This window comes from Salmo salar, chromosome ssa13 (genome assembly GCF_905237065.1).
Source record: "Salmo salar chromosome ssa13, Ssal_v3.1, whole genome shotgun sequence".
NCBI classification, from domain to species: Eukaryota; Metazoa; Chordata; class Actinopteri; order Salmoniformes; family Salmonidae; genus Salmo; species Salmo salar.
The window spans coordinates 112,223,859-112,245,115 of NC_059454.1; the positions used below are offsets into that span (position 1 = coordinate 112,223,859).

The 21,257-nt window shown below is 44.4% G+C and overlaps 1 protein-coding gene across 2 annotated transcripts in view; it reads left to right on the top strand.

Moving 5' to 3' along the window:
• epha5 (EPH receptor A5) overlaps positions 1 to 21,257 on the top strand; it is a 152,862-nt gene that overhangs the window by 124,249 nt on the left and 7,356 nt on the right. For both annotated transcript variants that reach the window (XM_045692702.1, XM_045692703.1), the window contains exons 12-15: positions 1,123 to 1,184; positions 3,257 to 3,466; positions 4,460 to 4,609; positions 20,332 to 20,525. In XM_045692702.1, the coding sequence (XP_045548658.1) occupies positions 1,123 to 1,184; positions 3,257 to 3,466; positions 4,460 to 4,609; positions 20,332 to 20,525 (616 nt within the window). The remainder of the gene's footprint in view (positions 1 to 1,122; positions 1,185 to 3,256; positions 3,467 to 4,459; positions 4,610 to 20,331; positions 20,526 to 21,257) is intronic.

Genomic DNA, 21,257 nt, shown 5'->3' on the forward strand with positions numbered 1-21,257 from the left:
AATATCAACAAAATGTTCCCTCCTCATGATGCCATCTATTTTGTGAAGTGCACTAGTCCCTCCTGCAGCAAAGTTTTTTCCTCCAAACATAATAATGGTCATTATGGCCAAACAGTTCTATTTTTGTTTCATCAGACCAGAGGGCATTTCTCCAAAAAGTACGATCTTTGTCCCCATGTGCAGTTGCAAACCGTAGTCTGGATTTTTTTATGACGGTTTTGGAGCAGTGGCTTCTTCCTTGCTGAGCAGCCTTTCAAGTTATGTCAATATAGGACTTTTTACTGTGGATATAGATACTTTTGTACCTGTTTCCTCCAGCATCTTCACAAGGTCCTTTGCTGCTGTTCTGGGATTGATTTTCACTTTTCGCACGAAAGTACTATCATCTCTAGGAGACAGAACGCGTCTCCTTCCTGAGCGGTATGACGGCTGCGTGGTCCCATGGTGTTTATACTTGCGTACTATTGTTTGTAGAGATGAACGTGGTACCTTCAGGCGTTTGGAAATTGCTCCCAAGGATGAACCAGACTTGTGGAGGTCTACAATTTATTTTCTGGGGTCTTGGCTGATTTCTTTACATTTTTCCCATGATGTCAAGCAAAGAGGCACTGAGTTTGAAGGTAGGCCTTGAAATACATCCACAGGTACACCTCCAATTGACTCAAATTATGTCAATTAGCCTATCAGAAGCTTCTAAAGCCATGACATCATATTCTGGAATTTTCCAAGCTGTTTAAAGGCACAGTCAACTTAGTGTATGTAAACTTCTGACCCATACACAATGTAGATGTCCTAACTGACTTGTCGAAACTATACTTTGTTAACAAGAAATTTGTGGAGTGGTTGAAAAACAAGTTTTAGGGGCCTCCCGGGTGGTGCAGTGGTCTAAGGTACTGCAGTGCTAGCTGTGCCACTAGAGATTCTGGGTTCGAGCCCAGGCTCTGTCGCAGCCGGCCGCGACCGGGAGGCCCATGGGGCGGCACACAATTGGCCCAGCATCGTCCGGGTTAGGGATGGTTTTGCCGGCAGGGATATCCTTGTCTCATCGCGCACTGGTTCCATTGCAGCGGTGACGTCTTGCTCATCTGTTTGATATAATATTATTCTCTATTCTTTTGTCAGCAAAACCTGTGATGATCATCACGGAGTACATGGAGAACGGATCACTGGACACCTTCCTCAAGGTAAACCATGTGGATCACTGGACATTGGACACTTTTGACGTCTGAATGTCATGACCACAACGTCTAAAAATGGGTCCAAAATGCCAGCCTTTTCCCTTTACAGTGCACTACTTTAGACCAGGGACACCCCAATCCCTTTACAGTGCACTAATTTAGACCAGGGCTCATAGGGGAATAGAGTGTGTGCCCCCGATCAAGAATAGTACATTATAAAGGAAATTGGGTGTCCCTGGTCAAAGGTAGTGCATTATAAAGGAAATGGGGTGTCCCTGGTCAAAGGTAGTGCATTATAAAGGGAATGGGGTGTCCCTGGTCAAAGGTAGTGCATTATAAAGGGAATGGGGTGTCCCTGGTCAAAGGTAGAGCATTATAAAGGGAATGGGGTGTCCCTGGTCAAAGGTAGTGCATTATAAAGGGAATGGGGTGTCCCTGGTCAAAGGTAGTGCATTATAAAGGGAATGGGGTGTCCCTGGTCAAAGGTAGTGCATTATAAAGGGAATGGGGTGTCCCTGGTCAAAGGTAGTGCATTATAAAGGGAATGGGGTGTCCCTGGTCAAAGGTAGTGCATTATAAAGGGAATGGGGTGTCCCTGGTCAAAGGTAGTGCATTATAAAGGGAATGGGGTGTCCCTGGTCAAAGGTAGTGCATTATAAAGGGAATGGGGTGTCCCTGGTCAAAGGTAGTGCATTATAAAGGGAATGGGGTGTCCCTGGTCAAAGGTAGTGCATTATAAAGGGAATGGGGTGTCCCTGGTCAAAGGTAGTGCATTATAAAGGGAATGGGGTGTCCCTGGTCAAAGGTAGTGCATTATAAAGGGAATGGGGTGTCCCTGGTCAAAGGTAGTGCATTATAAAGGGAATGGGGTGTCCCTGGTCAAAGGTAGTGCATTATAAAGGGAATGGGGTGTCCCTGGTCAAAGGTAGTGCATTATAAAGGGAATGGGGTGTCCCTGGTCAAAGGTAGTGCATTATAAAGGGAATGGGGTGTCCCTGGTCAAAGGTAGTGCATTATAAAGGGAATGGGGTGTCCCTGGTCAAAGGTAGTGCATTATAAAGGGAATGGGGTGTCCCTGGTCAAAGGTAGTGCATTATAAAGGGAATGGGGTGTCCCTGGTCAAAGGTAGTGCATTATAAAGGGAATGGGGTGTCCCTGGTCAAAGGTAGTGCATTATAAAGGGAATGGGGTGTCCCTGGTCAAAGGTAGTGCATTATAAAGGGAATGGGGTGTCCCTGGTCAAAGGTAGTGCATTATAAAGGGAATGGGGTGTCCCTGGTCAAAGGTAGTGCATTATAAAGGGAATGGGGTGTCCCTGGTCAAAGGTAGTGCATTATAAAGGGAATGGGGTGTCCCTGGTCAAAGGTAGTGCATTATAAAGGGAATGGGGTGTCCCTGGTCAAAGGTAGTGCATTATAAAGGGAATGGGGTGTCCCTGGTCAAAGGTAGTGCATTATAAAGGAAATGGGGTGTCCCTGGTCAAAGGTAGTGCATTATAAAGGGAATGGGGTGTCCCTGGTCAAAGGTAGTGCATTATAAAGGGAATGGGGTGTCCCTGGTCAAAGGTAGTGCATTATAAAGGGAATGGGGTGTCCCTGGTCAAAGGTAGTGCATTATAAAGGGAATGGGGTGTCCCTGGTCAAAGGTAGTGCATTATAAAGGGAATGGGGTGTCCCTGGTCAAAGGTAGTGCATTATAAAGGGAAGGGGTGTCCCTGGTCAAAGGTAGTGCATTATAAAGGAAATGGGGTGTCCCTGGTCAAAGGTAGTGCATTATAAAGGGAATGGGGTGTCCCTGGTCAAAGGTAGTGCATTATAAAGGGAATGGGGTGTCCCTGGTCAAAGGTAGTGCATTATAAAGGGAATGGGGTGTCCCTGGTCAAAGGTAGTGCATTATAAAGGGAATGGGGGTGTCCCTGGTCAAAGGTAGTGCATTATAAAGGGAATGGGGTGTCCCTGGTCAAAGGTAGTGCATTATAAAGGGAATGGGGTGTCCCTGGTCAAAGGTAGTGCATTATAAAGGGAATGGGGTGTCATTAGGGAAATACTCTGAGCTTTTCCTCCCTCTTCTTCCTGTAGAAGAACGATGGCCAGTTCACAGTGATCCAGCTGGTTGGGATGCTGCGTGGTATGGCGTCAGGCATGCGCTACCTGTCTGACATTGGATATGTGCACCGGGACCTGGCGGCGCGTAACATCCTGGTCAACAGCAACCTGGTGTGTAAGGTGTCTGACTTTGGCCTGTCCAGAGTCCTGGAGGACGATGCAGAGGCTGCATATACGACCAGGGTAAGTGTCTGTCTGTCTGTCTGTCTGTCTGTCTGTCTGTCTGTCTGTCTGTCTGTCTGCGTGTCTGTCTCAGACTGTCTGTGTGTCTGTCTTCCTGTCACACAATGACTCACACGCTCATCCCCAACATGACTTGTTATTAGTTAGCCCTTTGCAGTAGCACAGCCATGATTCTCCTGTCTCTGTCTGTCTGTCTGTCTGTCTGTCTGTCTGTCTGTCTGTCTGTCTGTCTGTCTGTCTGTCTGTCTGTCTGTCTGTCTGTCTGTCTGTCTGTCTGTCTGTCTGTCTGTCTGTGTTCATCGTCTCTTCTAGCTCTACTGATTCCAATTGACCACTACATGGGGGGGGGGGCTTGACAGGGAGGGAGTGCAAGTGAAGGATAGTGACAGGGTGGGAGGAGGGAGTGTGCACGTGAAGCATGGCATGCACACAGATCCCTGTGAGGTCTGAGGCTCATATGTGAGAGCTCTGAGTGTGTGTGTGTGTGTGTGTAGCAGTGTTAGCTAGCTGTCTCTACTTGGCTGTCTGAGGCAGTGTGTGTATGTAGCAGTGTTAGCTAGCTGTCTCTACATGGCTGTCTGAGGCAGTGTGTGTATGTAGCAGTGTTAGCTAGCTGTCTCTACATGGCTGTCTGAGGCAGTGTGTGTATGTAGCAGTGTTAGCTAGCTGTCTCTACATGGCTGTCTGAGGCAGTGTGTGTATGTAGCAGTGTTAGCTAGCTGTCTCCATTTTGCTTTCTAAACCTGATAATTGTGTCTCCCAGATTGTGCAGGTTCTGTCACTGATTGTGACACGGCATCCAGGACAGCCAATTAGCATGCGACACAATCACCAGGACAGCCAATTAACACGCAGCACAGTCTCCAGGACATATCTACATTCTTGCTCTCTCTGAGAACCACACATAGCCTGTACACATCGTTCTCCGTCCTAAAATAACCATCCGAATGTCGTTGATATGTTTCTCTCTCTCTCTCTCTCTCTCTCTCTCAGGGCGGTAAAATCCCGATCCGCTGGACTGCTCCAGAAGCGATCGCGTTCAGGAAGTTCACCTCCGCCTCTGACGTGTGGAGCTACGGCATCGCCATGTGGGAAGTGATGTCATATGGAGAGAGACCCTACTGGGAGATGAGTAACCAGGATGTAAGTCTTCTTCTCAATTGCCACCAATGGTAGGATTTAATGAGCTAGTGTATGGTTGCTGTAGATCATTAGAACAAAGTATTACTTTTTAAAACCTGTTGGGGCTACAGGTTAGCAATGAACCCCGAGCCGGGATTGCTAACAAGGCTGGAAATTCAAAACATCAAAAATCTAATAATTTCAATTTCTCAAACAATCAACTATTTTACACAATTTAAATGATAAACATCTCCTTAATCTAACCACATTGTTCGATTTTCAAAGAGGCTTTACGGCAAAAGCATAAAGTTAGATTATGTTAGGACAGTACATAGCCACAAAAGTACAAACATCCATTTTCAATTCAAGGTCAGGCGTCACCAAAAGCAGAAACCAGCTAGAATTATGCACTAACTTTTGTCAATCTCCATCAGATGACACTCCTAGGACATTATGTTATACAATACATGCATTTTTTGTTCCATCAAGTTCATATTTATATCCAAAAACAGCATTTTACAGTAGCGTGAAATTCAGATTTTTTTCTTCTCTGAAATGCTTCCGGTGAACATAACAAAATTACTATTCGAAAACATTGGTAAATTATAATATTGTCATTCAAAGAATAATATATTATCATCTCGTAATTGCTACCGAATGGTCAGATGTCAAAATAACTTTACTGGGAAATCACATTTTGCAATAAACGGGGTGCTATGCTAAGAACAACAGGCTACGCTATACAGTTAGCATCATCTAAAATCGATAATAACATTGTAAATATCCCCTTACCTTTGATTATCTCCATCAGAAGGCAGGATCCCAGGTCCGGAAGGCATCCCAGGTCCGGAACAAATGTGGTTTCTTTTGACAAAGTTCATAATTTATGTCCAAATAACACCAAGTACTTAGCGTTCATTATGCTCCCACAAAACGTGGTGGGGGGAGTGTAAAATCACGCCGAAAAGCTAAAAAAACCTAGTAAATAATCTATTTACGTCCGTTCAAACATGTCAAATGTTGTTTAGCATTAATCTTTTGGTCCATTTTTAACGTTAAACATCAGTAATATTTTCACACAACCTATCCTATGTCTAGATAAACAATGATGACAAACTCACGCTTCTCAGATTTATGCGCAGGCGCAAAAAAATGAAGTGATGACATGTCAACTTCCTTGGATTCTAATTTGCTCTCTGTTTATCATAGACGCTTCCAACAACTTTATAAAGATCGTTGACATCTAGTGGAAGCCGTAGGTGTTGCGAAATGAATCCTTTCTCACTATGGTATCTATAAAACAAAGACACTAAATAGTACAGTCACAAAATTCAAATTTTTTTTAAATCTATTTTTCACAGGTTTTTGCCTGCAATATGAGTTTTGTTATACTTACAGACACCATTCAAACTGTTTTAGAAAATTCAGAGTGTTTTCTATCCGAATGTGTTAATAATATGCATATCCTAGCTTCTGAGTTGGTGTAGGAGGCAGTTAAAAATGGGCACATATTTTTTTCAAAATGTCTCAATACTGCCCCCGAGCCCCAAAAGGTTTTAATGTCACAGACTACAAGCTACTCTACTTATCAGATATTTATTCCGTATTACCAATGTATTCCTTTACAGTCACTAGACTGTAAGACCCAGAAACCAGAGAATATAGACGGTCTTTATCCGTCAATTATATTACAGGGCCACTGACTGTTAGTGTTATCCAGAAAATCGAGGTGAAATGTGTAGTATCTTAGTAGCCAGGAGGGGAATGGCTAAGAGAGGACATGGAGACCTATTAATAGAAGAACAGTAGAAAAAGAGAAGTGGTATTGAATGTGCCTGACGGGGGGGGAGAGAGAGAAATAAAGAGGGGGGAGAGAGAGAGACGGAGTGAGGGGGATGGAGAGAGAGAGAGACGGAGTGAGGGGGATGGAGAGAGAGAGAGGGATGGAGAGAGAGAGAGGGATGGAGAGAGAGAGAGAGGGATGGAGAGAGAGAGAGAGAGGGATGGAGAGAGAGAGAGACGGAGTGAGGGGGATGGAGAGAGAGAGAGACGGAGTGAGGGGGATGGAGAGAGAGAGAGACGGAGTGAGGGGGATGGAGAGAGAGAGAGACGGAGTGAGGGGGATGGAGAGAGAGAGAGACGGAGTGAGGGGGATGGAGAGAGAGACGGAGTGAGGGGGATGGAGAGAGAGAGACGGAGTGAGAGGGAGGGAGAGAGAGAGGCGGAGTGAGAGAATGAGAGAGTGAAAGAGAATGAGAGAGAGAGTGCTGGGATAGAGAAAGAGCTAGAAGGTTTGTAGATATGTCAGAGGAAGACAGAGGGGGAAGAGAGCAGAGAGGGAGAGAAAAGGGGGGCTGTAGAGAAACACCCAGAGGTCAAGGGTCATTTAGAACACTGGAGCCACGTCACATGACTGTCCCTGAGAAACAGAATTCTGACTCAGGCTGGCATATACACATCCACGATTTAGTATTTATTGAAGAATAAATTACCTTCAAATCTACCACGGATATTAAACAGCTTTTAGTGCCAATGTACAGGGCTTAGTATTGACAAGTAGGGCTCTACAGTATGGAGGAGAGGAGAGGAGAGGAGAGGAGAGGAGAGGAGAGGAGAGGAGAGGAGAGGAGAGGAGAGGAGAGGAGAGGAGAGGAGAGGAGAGGAGAGGTGCCAGAGAGGAGGAGAGGAGGAAAGGTGCCAGAGAGGAGGAGAAAGGAAAGAAGAGGTGCCAGAGAGGGTCCCTCAAGGAGGTGCAACTCTCAGTCATGTTTATCTCACAGAGGATGCCTCCTCTCCTTTTCATCCCTCTCCTCCTCCTCCTCCTCCTCCTCCTCTTCACTGACAGCTCTATCCATCCAAGTCTCAGATCACTCTTTCTGCTCCATCATTAATCTGTCTGAGCTGCTGCCTGGGTCTCTCTGAGGGAACACAAGTTATTTGATGTTTTATTTAACACCTTCATGAGGATTTCCCTCTGATCTCTGCTAGACTCTCTCGCCCCCCTTATCTATCTCTCTGGTTTCTCTCCCTCGCTCTCTTTTAGCTAGACGCCTTCTCCCTCTCTCTCTCTTAGTTAGACTCATTCTCTCTTTCTCTCTCTCTCTCTTTTAGCTAGACTCATTCTCCCTCTCTCTCCCTCTCTCTCTTTTAGCTAGACGCCTTGTCCCTCGCTCACTTTTAGCTAGACGCCTTCTCTCTCTCTCTCTCTCTCTCTCTCTTTCTCTCTTTTAGCTAGACTCATTCTCTCTCTCTCTCTTTCTCTCTCTCTCTCTCTTTTAGCTAGACTCATTCTCCCTCTCTCTCCCTCTCTCTCTCTCTCTCTCTCTCTCTTTTAGCTAGACTCATTCTCTCTCTCTCTCTTTCTCTCTCTCTCTCTCTCTCTTTTAGCTAGACTCATTTTCCCTCTCTCTTTTAGCTAGACTCATTCTCCCTCTCTCTCCCTCTCTCTCCCCCTCTCTCTCTCTTTTAGCTAGACTCATTCTCCCTCTCTCTCCCTCTCTCTCTCTTTTAGCTAGACTCATTCTCCCTCTCTCCCTCTCTCTCCCTCTCTCTCCCTATCTCCTTCTCTCTCTTTTAGCTAGACTCATTATCCCTCTCTCTCAATTCAAAGTGCCTTATTGGTATGGGAAACATAGGTGACCAAACATCTTATGTAGCAAAATTGGTGTTTTTTACATTGGATAAAAGTAGATACTCAGACCTATTAAACGGTATATCATACAGTACAGTTGAGGAACAATGGGAAAGTAATTCTGCTTTGAAAGTTGATCAACTTGTAAACCCACTTTTAAGAAAATGTCCCTTGAATGTTTTGTTCCACCTACTGGAGAGCTCTTCTTTGTCTCCACCCATTCAGCATCACTCACACCCTCTTAAGCCTTGGCCCCACCCATCTCTTTAAGGATTCACATATGAGGCCGTGTGCTAAACAGAGTGAGTACAGTAGTGTAGTGAACAACCAAAGATTTCAAGACCAAAAGTGGTGAAAGTAGTAGCCTACAATAAGGAAAAACTCCAGGTAAAAATACAATTCATCTAGTCCTTGGCCTGTATCCTAATATGACTTTGGTGCAGGTCATGTTGTTCTTCACATTACCTTCTCTGGTAAACACACTATATCAAATAAAATCTAAGTGTATTTGTCGCATACACAGGATACAGAAGGTGTGAACGGTACAGTGAAATGGTTACTTGCATATTTGCATACTAGCAATATCAAAAACAGAAAGTGTCCAGATAAATATTGTATAAATATTTTATAATTATTAGATGATTCTTACCCAGACATACTGGTCTAAATTGATGGGTCATGTGAAAGAAATGCAAAAACCACCTCCCAGCCACATCTAGCTAAGTGGATGGGTCCCTATTGTCTAGGCATGTAAACATGTTCATGAAATACAATAGATGGTCCTAATCCCCCCCCAGACACACCTGGCGAACTTGATGGGTCATGTGATCATCTGGCGAAGTGGAGTATTTTGGTTAGACATGTAGCTAGCTATCTAAACAATGAACCTGCATATCAACTCATACTACTACCAATACAAACAGTCTTATTTTTCATGCTCTGAGTCCTTTAGGTGCCTTTTGGTAAACTCCAAGTGCCTTTTACTGAGGATTGGCAACCGTCTGGCCACTCTACCATAAAGGCCTGATTGGTAGAGTGCTGCAGAGATGGTTGTCCTTCTGGAAGGTTCTCCCATCTCCACAGAGGAACTCTGGAGCTCTGTCAGAGTGACCATTGGGTTCTTGGTCACCTCCCTGACAAAATCCCTTCTCCTCCGATTGGTCTGTTTGACCGGGCGGCCAGCTCTAGGAAGAGTCTTGGTGGTTCCAAACTTTTCCATTTAAGAATGATGGAAGCCACTGTGTAACTGTCTCCAAGATGGCGTATCAGTCGGACCTGTGTTTTTGTCTTGTCCTGTCCTGTGTATATATCGTTTTCTTCGTATATATTTAATATATATTTTAATCTCAATTTCCATCTACGGACTGAATATACTTTCCTGCAACCCGCCTCACCCAATGTGGTACGGATCTGCTATTTTTATACTTTAGAACCAGAACCCCCATCAGAAGCTAGCCAGGTAACTAGCTACTAGCTAGTAGTCAGTTAGCCACTGTTAGCAGTCCTCACCGTTAGCTCGGACATCAGCCAGCCTCAAACCGGTCAATTCCTGCCAGTCTGCACAGCGCGATATCAACCCAGAGCATATCGGACTGCTTTTTCTTTACCACATCTCTGGATTCCTACCGCAAGCTCTGAACCTTTACTCCGGATCATCGCAGCTAGCTAGCTGCTATCCGAGTGGCTACTCCTGGCTAACGTCTCTGTCCCGATGCAAGCACCAGTCAGCCTGGAGCTAGCCTCGAGCTAGGCCCATCTCCCGGCTAGCCAAAGAGGTCCACCAGCCAATTCTTGGGCTACAATACCTCTTTTGCCAATTTGCCTGAACCCTTTACTGCCAACATGGAGCCCCGCCGATCCATCATGACTGGTCTGCCGACGTAACCGTCCGAGGTGGTTTCAACATGGGCATCCGGGGAAGAGCATCTGCTAGTCCTGATTCGCCATGTCTCCAGCTAGCCTAGCGTAGTAGCGACTACGGAATTGGCTCCCTGAATCATCTAATGCTACTCATTGGACCCTATGATCACTCGGCTACACATGCCTCTCCCTAATCTCAATATGCCTTGTCTATTGCTGTTTTGGTTAGTGATTATTGTCTTATTTCACTGTAGAGCCCCCAGCCCTGCCCAATATTTGTTCCACCCCACACACATGCGGTGACCTCACCTGGCTTAACTGTTGCCTCCAGAGACAAAACCTTTCTCATCATCGCTCAATGCCTAGGTTTACCTCCACTGTACTCACATCCTACCATACCCTTGTCTGTACATTATGCCTTGAATCTATTCTTCCGCGCCCAGAAACCTGCTCCTTTTACTCTCTGCTCTGAACGCTCTAGACGACCAGTTCTTATAGCCTTTAGCCGTACCCTTATGCTACTCCTCCTCTGGTGATGTAGAGGTTAACCCAGGCCCTGCAGCTCCCAGCACTTCTCCGATTCCCCAGGCGCTCTCATTTGTTGACTTCTGTAACCGTAAAAGCCTTAGTTTCATGCATGTTAACATTTGAAGCCTCCTCCCTAAGTTAGTTTTATTCACTGCTTTAGCACACTCTGCCAACTCTGATGTCCTAGCCGTGTCTGAATCATGTCTTAGGAAGGCCACCAAAAACCCTGAAATTTCCATCCCTAACTATAACATCTTCCGACAAGATAGAACTGCCAAAGGGGGCGGAGTTGCAATCTACTGCAGAGATAGCCTGCAGAGTACTGTCATACTATCCAGGTCTGTGCCCAAACAATTCGAGCTTCTACTTTTCAAAATCCACCTTTCCAGAAGCGAGTCTCTCACCGTTGCCGCTTGTTATAGACCCCTTCAGCCCCCAGTTGTGCCCTGAACTCCATATGACATTTCATTGCCCCCCATCTATCCTCAGAGTTCGTTCTGTTAGGTGACCTAAACTGGGATATGCTTACCACCCCGGCCGTCCTACAATCTAAGCTAAATGCCCTCAATCTTACACAAATTATTAAGGAACCTACCAGGTACAACCCTAAATACGTAACCATGGGCGGATTAGGGTTGTAGATAGATATCATCCAGACCAACTTGCCATCTGCTGTCTTCAACCAGGATCTCAGCGATCACTGCCTCATTGCCTGCGTGCGTGATTGGTCTGCGGTCACACGACCACCCCTCGTCACTGTCAAACACTCCCTAAAACACTTCAGCGATAAGAAGATGCCTGGTTCTTTAAAAGTGCTTACCTTGCCATCTTAAAAAGCAAATGCCACATTCAAAAAATGTAGAACTAAGAACAGATATAGCCCTTGGTTCACCCAGACTTGACTGCCCTTGACCAGCACAAAAACATCCTGTGGCATCTGCATTAGCATCGAATACCTCTGCGATATGCAACTTTTCAGGGAAGTCAGTAACCAATATACTCAGTTAGTTAGGAAAGCTAAGGCTAGCTTTTTCAAACTGAAATTTGTATCCTGTAGCACTAATTCCAAAATCTTTTGGGACACTGTAAAGTCCATGGAGAATAAGAGCACCTCCTCCCAGCTGCCCACTGCACTGAGGCTAGGAAACACTGTCACCACTGATAAATCTACGATAATCGATAATTTAAATAAGCATTTTTCTATGGCTGGCCATGCTTTCCACCTGGCTACCCCTACCCCGGCCAACAGCTCAGCACCCCCTGCAGCAACTTGCTCAAGCCCCCCCTGCCTTCTCCTTCACCCAAATCCAGATAGCTGCTGTTCTGAAAGAGCTGCTAAATCTGGACCCCTACAAATCTGGACACTCTGAAAATCTGAAATCTGACAATCTGGACCCTCTTTTTCTACAATTATCCACCAAAATTGTTGCAACCCCTATTACTAGCCTGTTCAACCTCTCTTTCGTATTGTCTGAGATTCCCAAAGATTGGAAAGCTGCCCGTCGATCATCCGCCTCTTCAAAGAGGGTGACACTCTAGACCCAAACTGTTATAGACCTATATCCATCCTGCCCTGCCTTTCTAAAGTCTTCAAAAGCCAAGTTAACAAACAGATCACCGACCATTTTGAATCTCACCGTACCTTCTCCACTATGCAATCTTGTTTCCGAGCTGGTCATGGGTGCACCTCAGCCACGCTCAAGGTCCTAAATGATATCATAACCGCCATCGATAAAAGACAATACTGTGCAGCTGTATTCATCGACCTGGCCAAGGCTTTCGACTCTGTCAATCACCGCATTCTTATCGGCAGACTCAATAGCCTTGGTTTCTCAAATGATTGCCTTGCCTGGTTCACCAACTACTTCTCAGATAGTGTTCAGTGTGTCAAATCGGAGGGGATGTTGTCCGGACCTCTGGCAGTCTCTATGGGGGTGACACAGGGTTCAATTCACGGGCCGACTCTCTTCTCTGTATACATCAATGATGTCGCTCTTGCTGCTGGTGAGTCTCTGATCCACCTCTATGCAGACGACACCATTCTGTATACTTCTAGCCCTTCTTTGGACACTGTGTTAACAAACCTCCAAACGAGCTTCAATGCCATACAACAGTCTTTCCGTGGCCTGCTTTTAAATGCTTGTAAAACTAAATGCATGCTCTTCAACCAATTGTTGCCCGCACCCACCCGCCTGACTAGCATCACTACTCTGGACGGTTCTGACTTAGAATATGTGGACAACTACAAATACCTAGGTGTCTGGTTAGACTGTAAACTCTCCTTCCAGACTCACATCAAGCATCTCCAATCCAAAATTAAATCTAGAATCGGCTTCCTATTTCGCAACAAAGCCTCCTTCACTCATGCTGCCAAACATACCCTCGTAAAACTGACTATCCTACCGATCCTTGACTTCGGCGATGTCATTTACAAAATAGCCTCCAACACTCTACTCAGCAAACTATATGCAGTCTATCACAGTGCCATCCGTTTTGTCACCAAAGCCCCATATACTACCCACCACTGCAACCTGTATGCTCTCGTTGGCTGACCCTCACTACATATTCGTCACCAAACCGACTGGCTCCAGGTCATCTATAAATCTTTGCTAGGTAAAGCCCCCCCTTATCTCAGCTCACTGGTCACCATAGCAGCACCCACCCGTAGCCCGCGCTCCAGCAGGTATATCTCACTGGTCACCCCCAAAGCCAATACTTCCTTTGGTCGTATTTTCTTCCAGTTCTCTGCTGCCAATGACTGGAACGAATTGCAAAAATCACTGAAGCTGGAGTCTTATATCTCCCTCTCTAACTTTAAGCATCAGCTGTCAGAGCAGCTTACCGATCATTGCACCTGTACACAGCCCATCTGTAAATATCCCACCCAACTACCTCATTCCCATATTGTTATTTATCCTCTTGCTCTTTTGCACCCCAGTATCTCTCCTTGCACATCGTCATCTGCACATCTATCACTCCAGTGTTAATTGCTAAATTGTAATTATTTCGCCTCTATGGCCTATTTATTGCCTTACCTCCCTACTCTTCTACATTTGCACACATAAAAAAAACAATTCCTTCAACCTCATGGCTTGGTATTTACTCTGACATTGACTGGGACCTTATATAGACATGTGTGTGGCTTTCCAAATCATGTCCAATCAATTGAATTTACCACAGGTGGACTCCAATCAAGTTGTAGAAACATCTTAAGTATGATCAATGGAAACAGGATGCACCTGAACAAAATGTTGTGTCTCACAGCAAAGGATCAGAAAACTTATGTAAATAAGGTATTTCTGTTTTTTATATTTAATAAATTAGCAAAAATGTTAAAAAAATACTGTTTTTTATGTTTTTTATTATGGGATATTGTGTGGGCATAAATGCACTGATTGTATTCAACCATATTCCCAGTCACCTTGCCATGGTTAAATGCGGTGGTTCGTGCTTTCAGTTTTGGGCAAATACTGCCATCTATCCACGGTTTTTGGTTTGGGTAGGTTTTAATAGTCACAGTGGGAACATCATCCCCTATACACTTCCTGATGAACTCAGTCATCGTGTCAGTGTATACGTCTCAGAGGCAACCCGGAACATATTCCAGTTTGCGTGATCAAAATAATCTTGAAGCATGAATACCGATTGGTCAGACCAGCTTTGAATAGACCTTAGCACGGGTACTTCCTGTTTAAGTTTCTGCCTATAGGAAAGGAGGAGCAGAGGTCAGTCATGATCTGATTTGCTGAAGGGAGGGTGGGGGAGGGCCTTGTAGCCATCCAGGAAGGGAGAGTAACAATGGTCGAGAGTTTTTGAAGCACGAGTACTACAGGCAATTTGATGATAGAATATCGGTATATGAAGTGCCCAGCTAAAATAATTGCGGCTTTAGGATATATTGTTTCCAGTTTGCACAAAATCCAGTGTAGTTCCTTGAGGACCGTCGTGGTATCGGCTTGAGGGGGAATATACACGGCTGTGACTATAACCGAAGACAATTCTCTCTTCGGAGGTAATATTGTCGGCATTTGATTGTGAGGTGAACAAAAGGAGTTCCTGTACATAATCACAATCACACCATGAGTAGTTAATCATGTAACATACAACACCGCCTTTCTTCTTTCCGGAGAGTTCTTTATTCCTGTCTGTGCGATGAACTGAGAACCCACCTGGCTGTATGGATGGGGACAGTATATCTGGAGAGAGCCATGATTCTGTGAAACAGAGTATGTTACAGTCCCTAATGTCTCTCTGGAAGGAGATCCTCGCCCCGAGCTCGTCTACTTTATTGTCCAGGGACTGAACATTAGCGAGTAATATACTCGGAAGCGATGGATAGAAGTCCACTCCGAATACCTCTTCTCCGCCGGCGGCGTCTTGTAGCAGCTTCTGGGATAAATTTGCCTTGGGGAGTATGAACAAAGGATCCAATTCGGGAATGTTGTATTTCTGGTTGTAATACTGGTGAGTTACTGTCGCTCTGAAATCCAAAAGTTATTTCCGGCTGTAAGTAATAACACAAAAACCATTCTGGGCAAATAATGTAAGAAATAACAAAAAAATTACTGCAAAGTTGCTTAGGAGCTAGAACCTTCCATGTCTGTCTGCGCCATCTTACTCTATGTTGTTGAGAAAAGTAGCAAAACTTTCTCGATGGATAATTTCTTTCAAAAAAGGTGCAGTAGAAATGTCTATCAACACATACTGAGCAACTCACCTTATAGACAGAAGCATGCTACATTGCAGACCAATCCAAACTCATCTCCCGGTATGTCCAGCCCATCCATTATCTCAGCCAATCATGGCTAGCGGGAAGTTTCCTGTCTTTTTCTGTGGCTATACCGACTAGGCTCGTAATTTTACAGATGGAATGCAAGTTTGTTATTAAGGCACATGAAACTTCACATGTTCCAGAAAGCATTTCTGCGCCAAAAAAATGCATTTTGATAAAAAATATATTTTTTACGTTCAAATGTCTCTCCTGTGAAGTAGTGACGTGCGACAGTTTCCTGAATGTTTACATTGCCAAAGAAAATGGAATAGATAATAAACAAGGGAAACATTAGTAAACATTAAACTCACAAAAGGTTTAAAAGAATATAGACATGTTATATTATTGGCTATGTCCAGTGTTGTAACAATGTGCAAGTAGTTGAAGTATGAAATGGGAAATAAATAATTAGATGAATATAGGTTGTATTTACAATGTTGTTGGTGCTCCATATTTCTCATGGCAACGGGCCACAACGTTTGGAACACTTCGCTATGTCGCCTAACAGATATAGGAGTTAATCAATGTTTGATTTGTTTTGAAATTCTTTGTCAGTCTGTGTGGAAACATGTCTCTAATGTGGTCATACATTTGGCAGGAGGTTAGGAAGTGCAGCTCAGTTTCCACCTTTGTGGGCAGTGTTGCACATAGCCTTTCTTCTCTCTCGGTCTGCCTACGGCAGCCTTTCTCAATAGCAAGGCTATGCTCACTGAGTCTGTACATAGTCAAAGTTGGGTCGGTCACAGTGGTAAGGTATTCTGCCACTGTGTACTCTCTGTTTAGGGCCAAATACATTCTAGTTTGATATGTTTGTTTTGTTAATTCTTTCCAATGTGTCAAGTAATCATCTTTTTGTTTTCTCATGATTTGGTTGGATCTAATTGCGTTGCTGTCCTGAGGCTCTGTGGTGTGTGTTTGTGTTTGTGAACAGAGCCCCAGGACCAGCTTGCTTAAGGGGGGACTCTTCTCCAGGTTCATCTCTCTGTAGGTGGTGGCTTTGTTGTAGAATTTAACGGCTCTTTTCTGGATTTTGATTAATAGCGGGTATCGATCTAATTCTGTTCTGCATGCATTATTTGGCGTTTTACGTTGTACACGGAGGATATTTTTGCAGAATTCAAATCAAATTTTATTTGTCACATACACATGGTTAACAGATGTTAATGCGAGTGTAGCAAAATGCTTGTGCTTCTAGTACCGACAATGCAGTAATATCTAACAAGTAATCTAACCTAACAATTTCACAACAACTACCTTATACACTCAAGTGTAAAGGAATGAAGAATATGTACATAAAAATATATGAACGAGTGATGGTACAGAACGGCATAGGCAAGATGCAGTAGATGGTATAGAGTACAGTATATACATATGAGATGAGTAATGTAGGGTATGTAAACATTATATAATGTGGCATTGTTTAAAGTGGCTAGTGATACATTTTTTCATCAATTTTTCCATTATTAAAGTGGCTAGAGTTGAGTCAGTATGTTGGCAGCAGCCTCTCTGTGTTAGTGATGGCTGTTTAACAGTCTGATGGCCTTGAGACAGAAGCTGTTTTTCAGTCTCTCGGTCTCAGCTTTGATGAACCTGTACTGACCTCGCCTTCTGGATGATAGAGGGGTGAACAGGCAGTGGCTTGGGTGGTTGTTGTCCTTGATGATCTTTTTAGCCTTCCTGTGACATCGGGTGGTGTAGGTGTCCTGGAGGGCAGGTAGTTTGCCCCCGGTGATGCGTTGTGCAGACCTCACTACCCTCTGGAGAGCCTTACTGTTATGGGCGGAGCAGTTGCCGTACCAGGCGGTGATACAGCCCGACAGGATGCTCTCGATTGTGCATCTGTAAAAGTTTGTGTGCTTTTGGTGACAAGCCGAATTTCTTCAGCCTCCTGAGGTCCTGAATTCAATTTGGTGTTTGTCCCATTTAGTGAATTCTTGGTTGGTGAGCGGACCCCAGACCTCACAACCATAAAGGGTAATGGGTTCTATAACGGGTACATTTTTTTGTTGTTGCCACATCCTAATTGGTGTGTTGAGTTTTATGTTCCTTTAGATGGCATAGAATGCCATTCTTGCCTTGTCTCTCAGATCATTCAATGCTTTGTGGAAGTTACCCGTGGCGCTTATGTTTAGGCCGAGGTATGTATTGTTTTTTTGTGTGCTCTAGGCCATCTGTGTCTAGATGGAATTTGTATTTGTGGTCCTGGCAACTGGACCTTTTTTGGAACACCATTATTTATGTCTTACTGAGATTTACTGTCAGGGCCCAGGTCTGACAGAATCTGTACAGAAAATCTAGGTGCTGCTGTAGGCCCTCCTTGGTTGGGGACAGAAGCACCAGATCATCAGCAAACAGTGGACATTTGACTTCAGATTCTAGTAGGGTGAGGCCGGGTGCTTCAGTCTTCTAGTGCCCTCGCCAATTCATTGATATACAGTGCCTTGCGAAAGTATTTGGCCCCCTTGAACTTTTCGACCTTTTGCCACATTTCAGGCTTCAAACATAAAGATATAAAACTGTAATTTTTTGTGAAGAATCAACAACAAGTGGGACACAATCATGACGTGGAACGAAATTTATTGGATATTTCAAACTTTTTTAACAAATAAAAAACAGAAAAATTGGGCGTGCAAAATTATTCAGCCCTCTTAAGTTAATACTTTGTAGCGCCACCTTTTGCTGCGATTACAGCTGTAAGTCGCTTGGGGTATGTCTCTATCAGTTTTGCACATCGAGAGACTGAAATTTTTGCCCATTCCTCCTTGCAAAACAGCTCGAGCTCAGTGAGGTTGGATGGAGAGCGTTTGTGAACAGCAGTTTTCAGTTCTTTCCACAGATTCTCGATTGGATTCAGGTCTGGACTTTGACTTGGCCATTCTAACACCTGGATATGTTTATTTGTGAACCATTCCATTGTAGATTTTGCTTTATGTTTTGGATCATTGTCTTGTTGGAAGACAAATCTCCGTCCCAGTCTCAGGTCTTTTGCAGACTCCATCAGGTTTTCTTCCAGAATGGTCCTGTATTTGGCTCCATCCATCTTCCCATCAATTTTAACCATCTTCCCTGCCCCTGCTGAAGAAAAGCAGGCCCAAACCATGATGCTGCCACCATGTTTGACAGTGGGGATGGTGTGTTCAGGGTGATGCGCTGTGTTGCTTTTACGCCAAACATAACGTTTTGCATTGTTGCCAAAAAGTTCGATTTTGGTTTCATCTGACCAGAGCACCTTCTTCCACATGTTTGGTGTGTCTCCCAGGTGGCTAGTGGCAAACTTTAAACGACACTTTTTATGGATATCTTTAAGAAATGGCTTTCTTCTTGCCACTCTTCCATAAAGGCCAGATTTGTGCAGTATACAACTGATTGTTGTCCTATGGACAGAGTCTCCCACCTCAGCTGTAGATCTCTGCAGTTCATCCAGAGTGATCATGGGCCTCTTGGCTGCATCTCTGATCAGTCTTCTCCTTGTATGAGCTGAAAGTTTAGAGGGACGGCCGGGTCTTCGTAGATTTGCAGTGGTCTGATACTCCTTCCATTTCAATATTATCGCTTGCACAGTGCTCCTTGGGATGTTTAAAGCTTGGGAAATCTTTTTGTATCCAAATCCAGCTTTAAACTTCTCCACAACAGTATCTCGGACCTGCCTGGTGTGTTCCTTGTTCTTCATGATGCTCTCTGCGCTTTAAACGGACCTCTGAGACTATCACAGAGCTGGTGCATTTATACGGAGACTTGATTACACACAGGTGGATTCTATTTATCATCATTAGTCATTTAGGTCAACATTGGATCATTCAGAGATCCTCACTGAACTTCTGGAGAGAGTTTGCTGCACTGAAAGTAAAGGGGCTGAATAATTTTGCACGGCCAATTTTTCAGTTTTTTATTTGTTAAAAAAGTTTGAAATATCCAATAAATTTCGTTCCACTTCATAATTGTGTCCCACTTGTTGTTGATTCTTCACAAAAAAAATACAGTTTTATATCTTTATGTTTGAAGCCTGAAATGTGGCAAAAGGTCGAAAAGTTCAAGGGGGCCGAATACTTTCGCAAGGCACTGTATTTGTTGAAGAGAGTGGGGCTTAAGAGTTTAAGTATAGCCAATTTGTAGTCTGTATATTTTATCATTTCATTGAGGATGCCATCAACACCACAATAACATCAAATCAACACCACAAGGGGTTTGTATTTTGTCCTGTAGTTCATTCAATGTAATTGGAGAATCCAGTGGGTTCTGGTAGTCTTTAATAGTTGATTCTAAGATTTGTATTTGATCATGTATATGTTTTTGCTGTTTGTTCTATGTTATAGAGCCAAAAAGATTGAAGAAGTGGTTTATCCACACATCTCTGTTTTGGATAGATAACTCTTCATGTTGTTGTTTGTTTAGTGTTTTCCAATTTTCCCAGAGGTGGTTAGAGTCTGTGGATTCTTCAGTTACATTGAGCTGATTTCTGACGTGCTGTTCCTTCCTTTTCCGTAGGGTATTTCTGTATTGTTTTAGTGATTCACCATATTGAAGCCGTAGGCTCAGGTTTTCTGGGTCTCTGTGTTTTTGGTTGGATATGTTTCTCAATTTCTTTATTAGGTTTTTGCATTCTTCATCAAACCATTTGTCATTGTTGTTAATTTTCTTCAGTTTTATGTTTTCTCTCTCTCTCTTAGCAAGATGCCTCCTCACTCTCTTTCTCCCTCTCTCTCTCTTTCCCTCTCTATTTTAGCTAGACTCCTTCTCCCTCTCGCTCTCTCTCTTATAGCTAGATACTGTCTCCCCCTCTCTCTCTCTCCCTCTCTTTTTCTTTTAACTAGTCACAGTCACCCCCTCTCTACCTCCCTCTCTGTTTTAGACACTTTCTCCCTCTCAGCTAGTCTCTCTCTCTCTCTCTCCCTCTCTCTCGTAGCTCTGTAGTTCTGTGCCACCTAACCTCTGACCCTTGACCTCTCCCTCCAGGTTATTAAGGCAGTTGAGGAGAGCTACCGTCTCCCTGGCCCTATGGACTGTCCTGTAGTTCTGTACCACCTGATGATGGCCTGCTGGCAGAAGGACAGGAACAGCAGACCCAAGTTTGAGGAGATCGTCTGTATACTAGACAAACTGATACGCAACCCCAGCAGTCTCAAAGCCCTGGTCAACTCATCACACAGGTCAGGAGGAATCCCAGTTTATGGTCGACTCATCACACAGGTCAGGGAGATCCCAGTTTATGGGCGACTCATCACACAGGTCAGGAGGAATCCCAGTTTATGGTCGACTCATCACACAGGTCAGGGAGATCCCAGTTTATGGTCGACTCATCACACAGGTCAGGAGGAATCCCAGTTTATGGTCGACTCATCACACAGGTCAGGAGGAATCCCAGTTTATGGTCGACTCATCACACAGGTCAGGAGGAATCCCAGTTTATGGTCGACTCATCACACAGGTCAGGAGGAATCCCAGTTTATGGGCGACTCATCACACAGGTCAGGAGGAATCCCAGTTTATGGTCGACTCATCACACAGGTCAGGGAGATCCCAGTTTATGGTCGACTCATCACACAGGTCAGGAGGAATCCCAGTTTATGGTCGACTCATCACACAGGTCAGGAGGAATCCCAGTTTATGGTCGACTCATCACACAGGTCAGGAGGAATCCCAGTTTATGGTCGACTCATCACACAGGTCAGGAGGAATCCCAGTTTATGGTCGACTCATCACACAGGTCAGGGAGGATCCCAGTTTATGGTCGACTCATCACACAGGTCAGGAGGAATCCCAGTTTATGGTCGACTCATCACACAGGTCAGGAGGAATCCCAGTTTATGGTCGACTCATCACACAGGTCAGGAGGAATCCCAGTTTATGGTCGACTCATCACACAGGTCAGGAGGAATCCC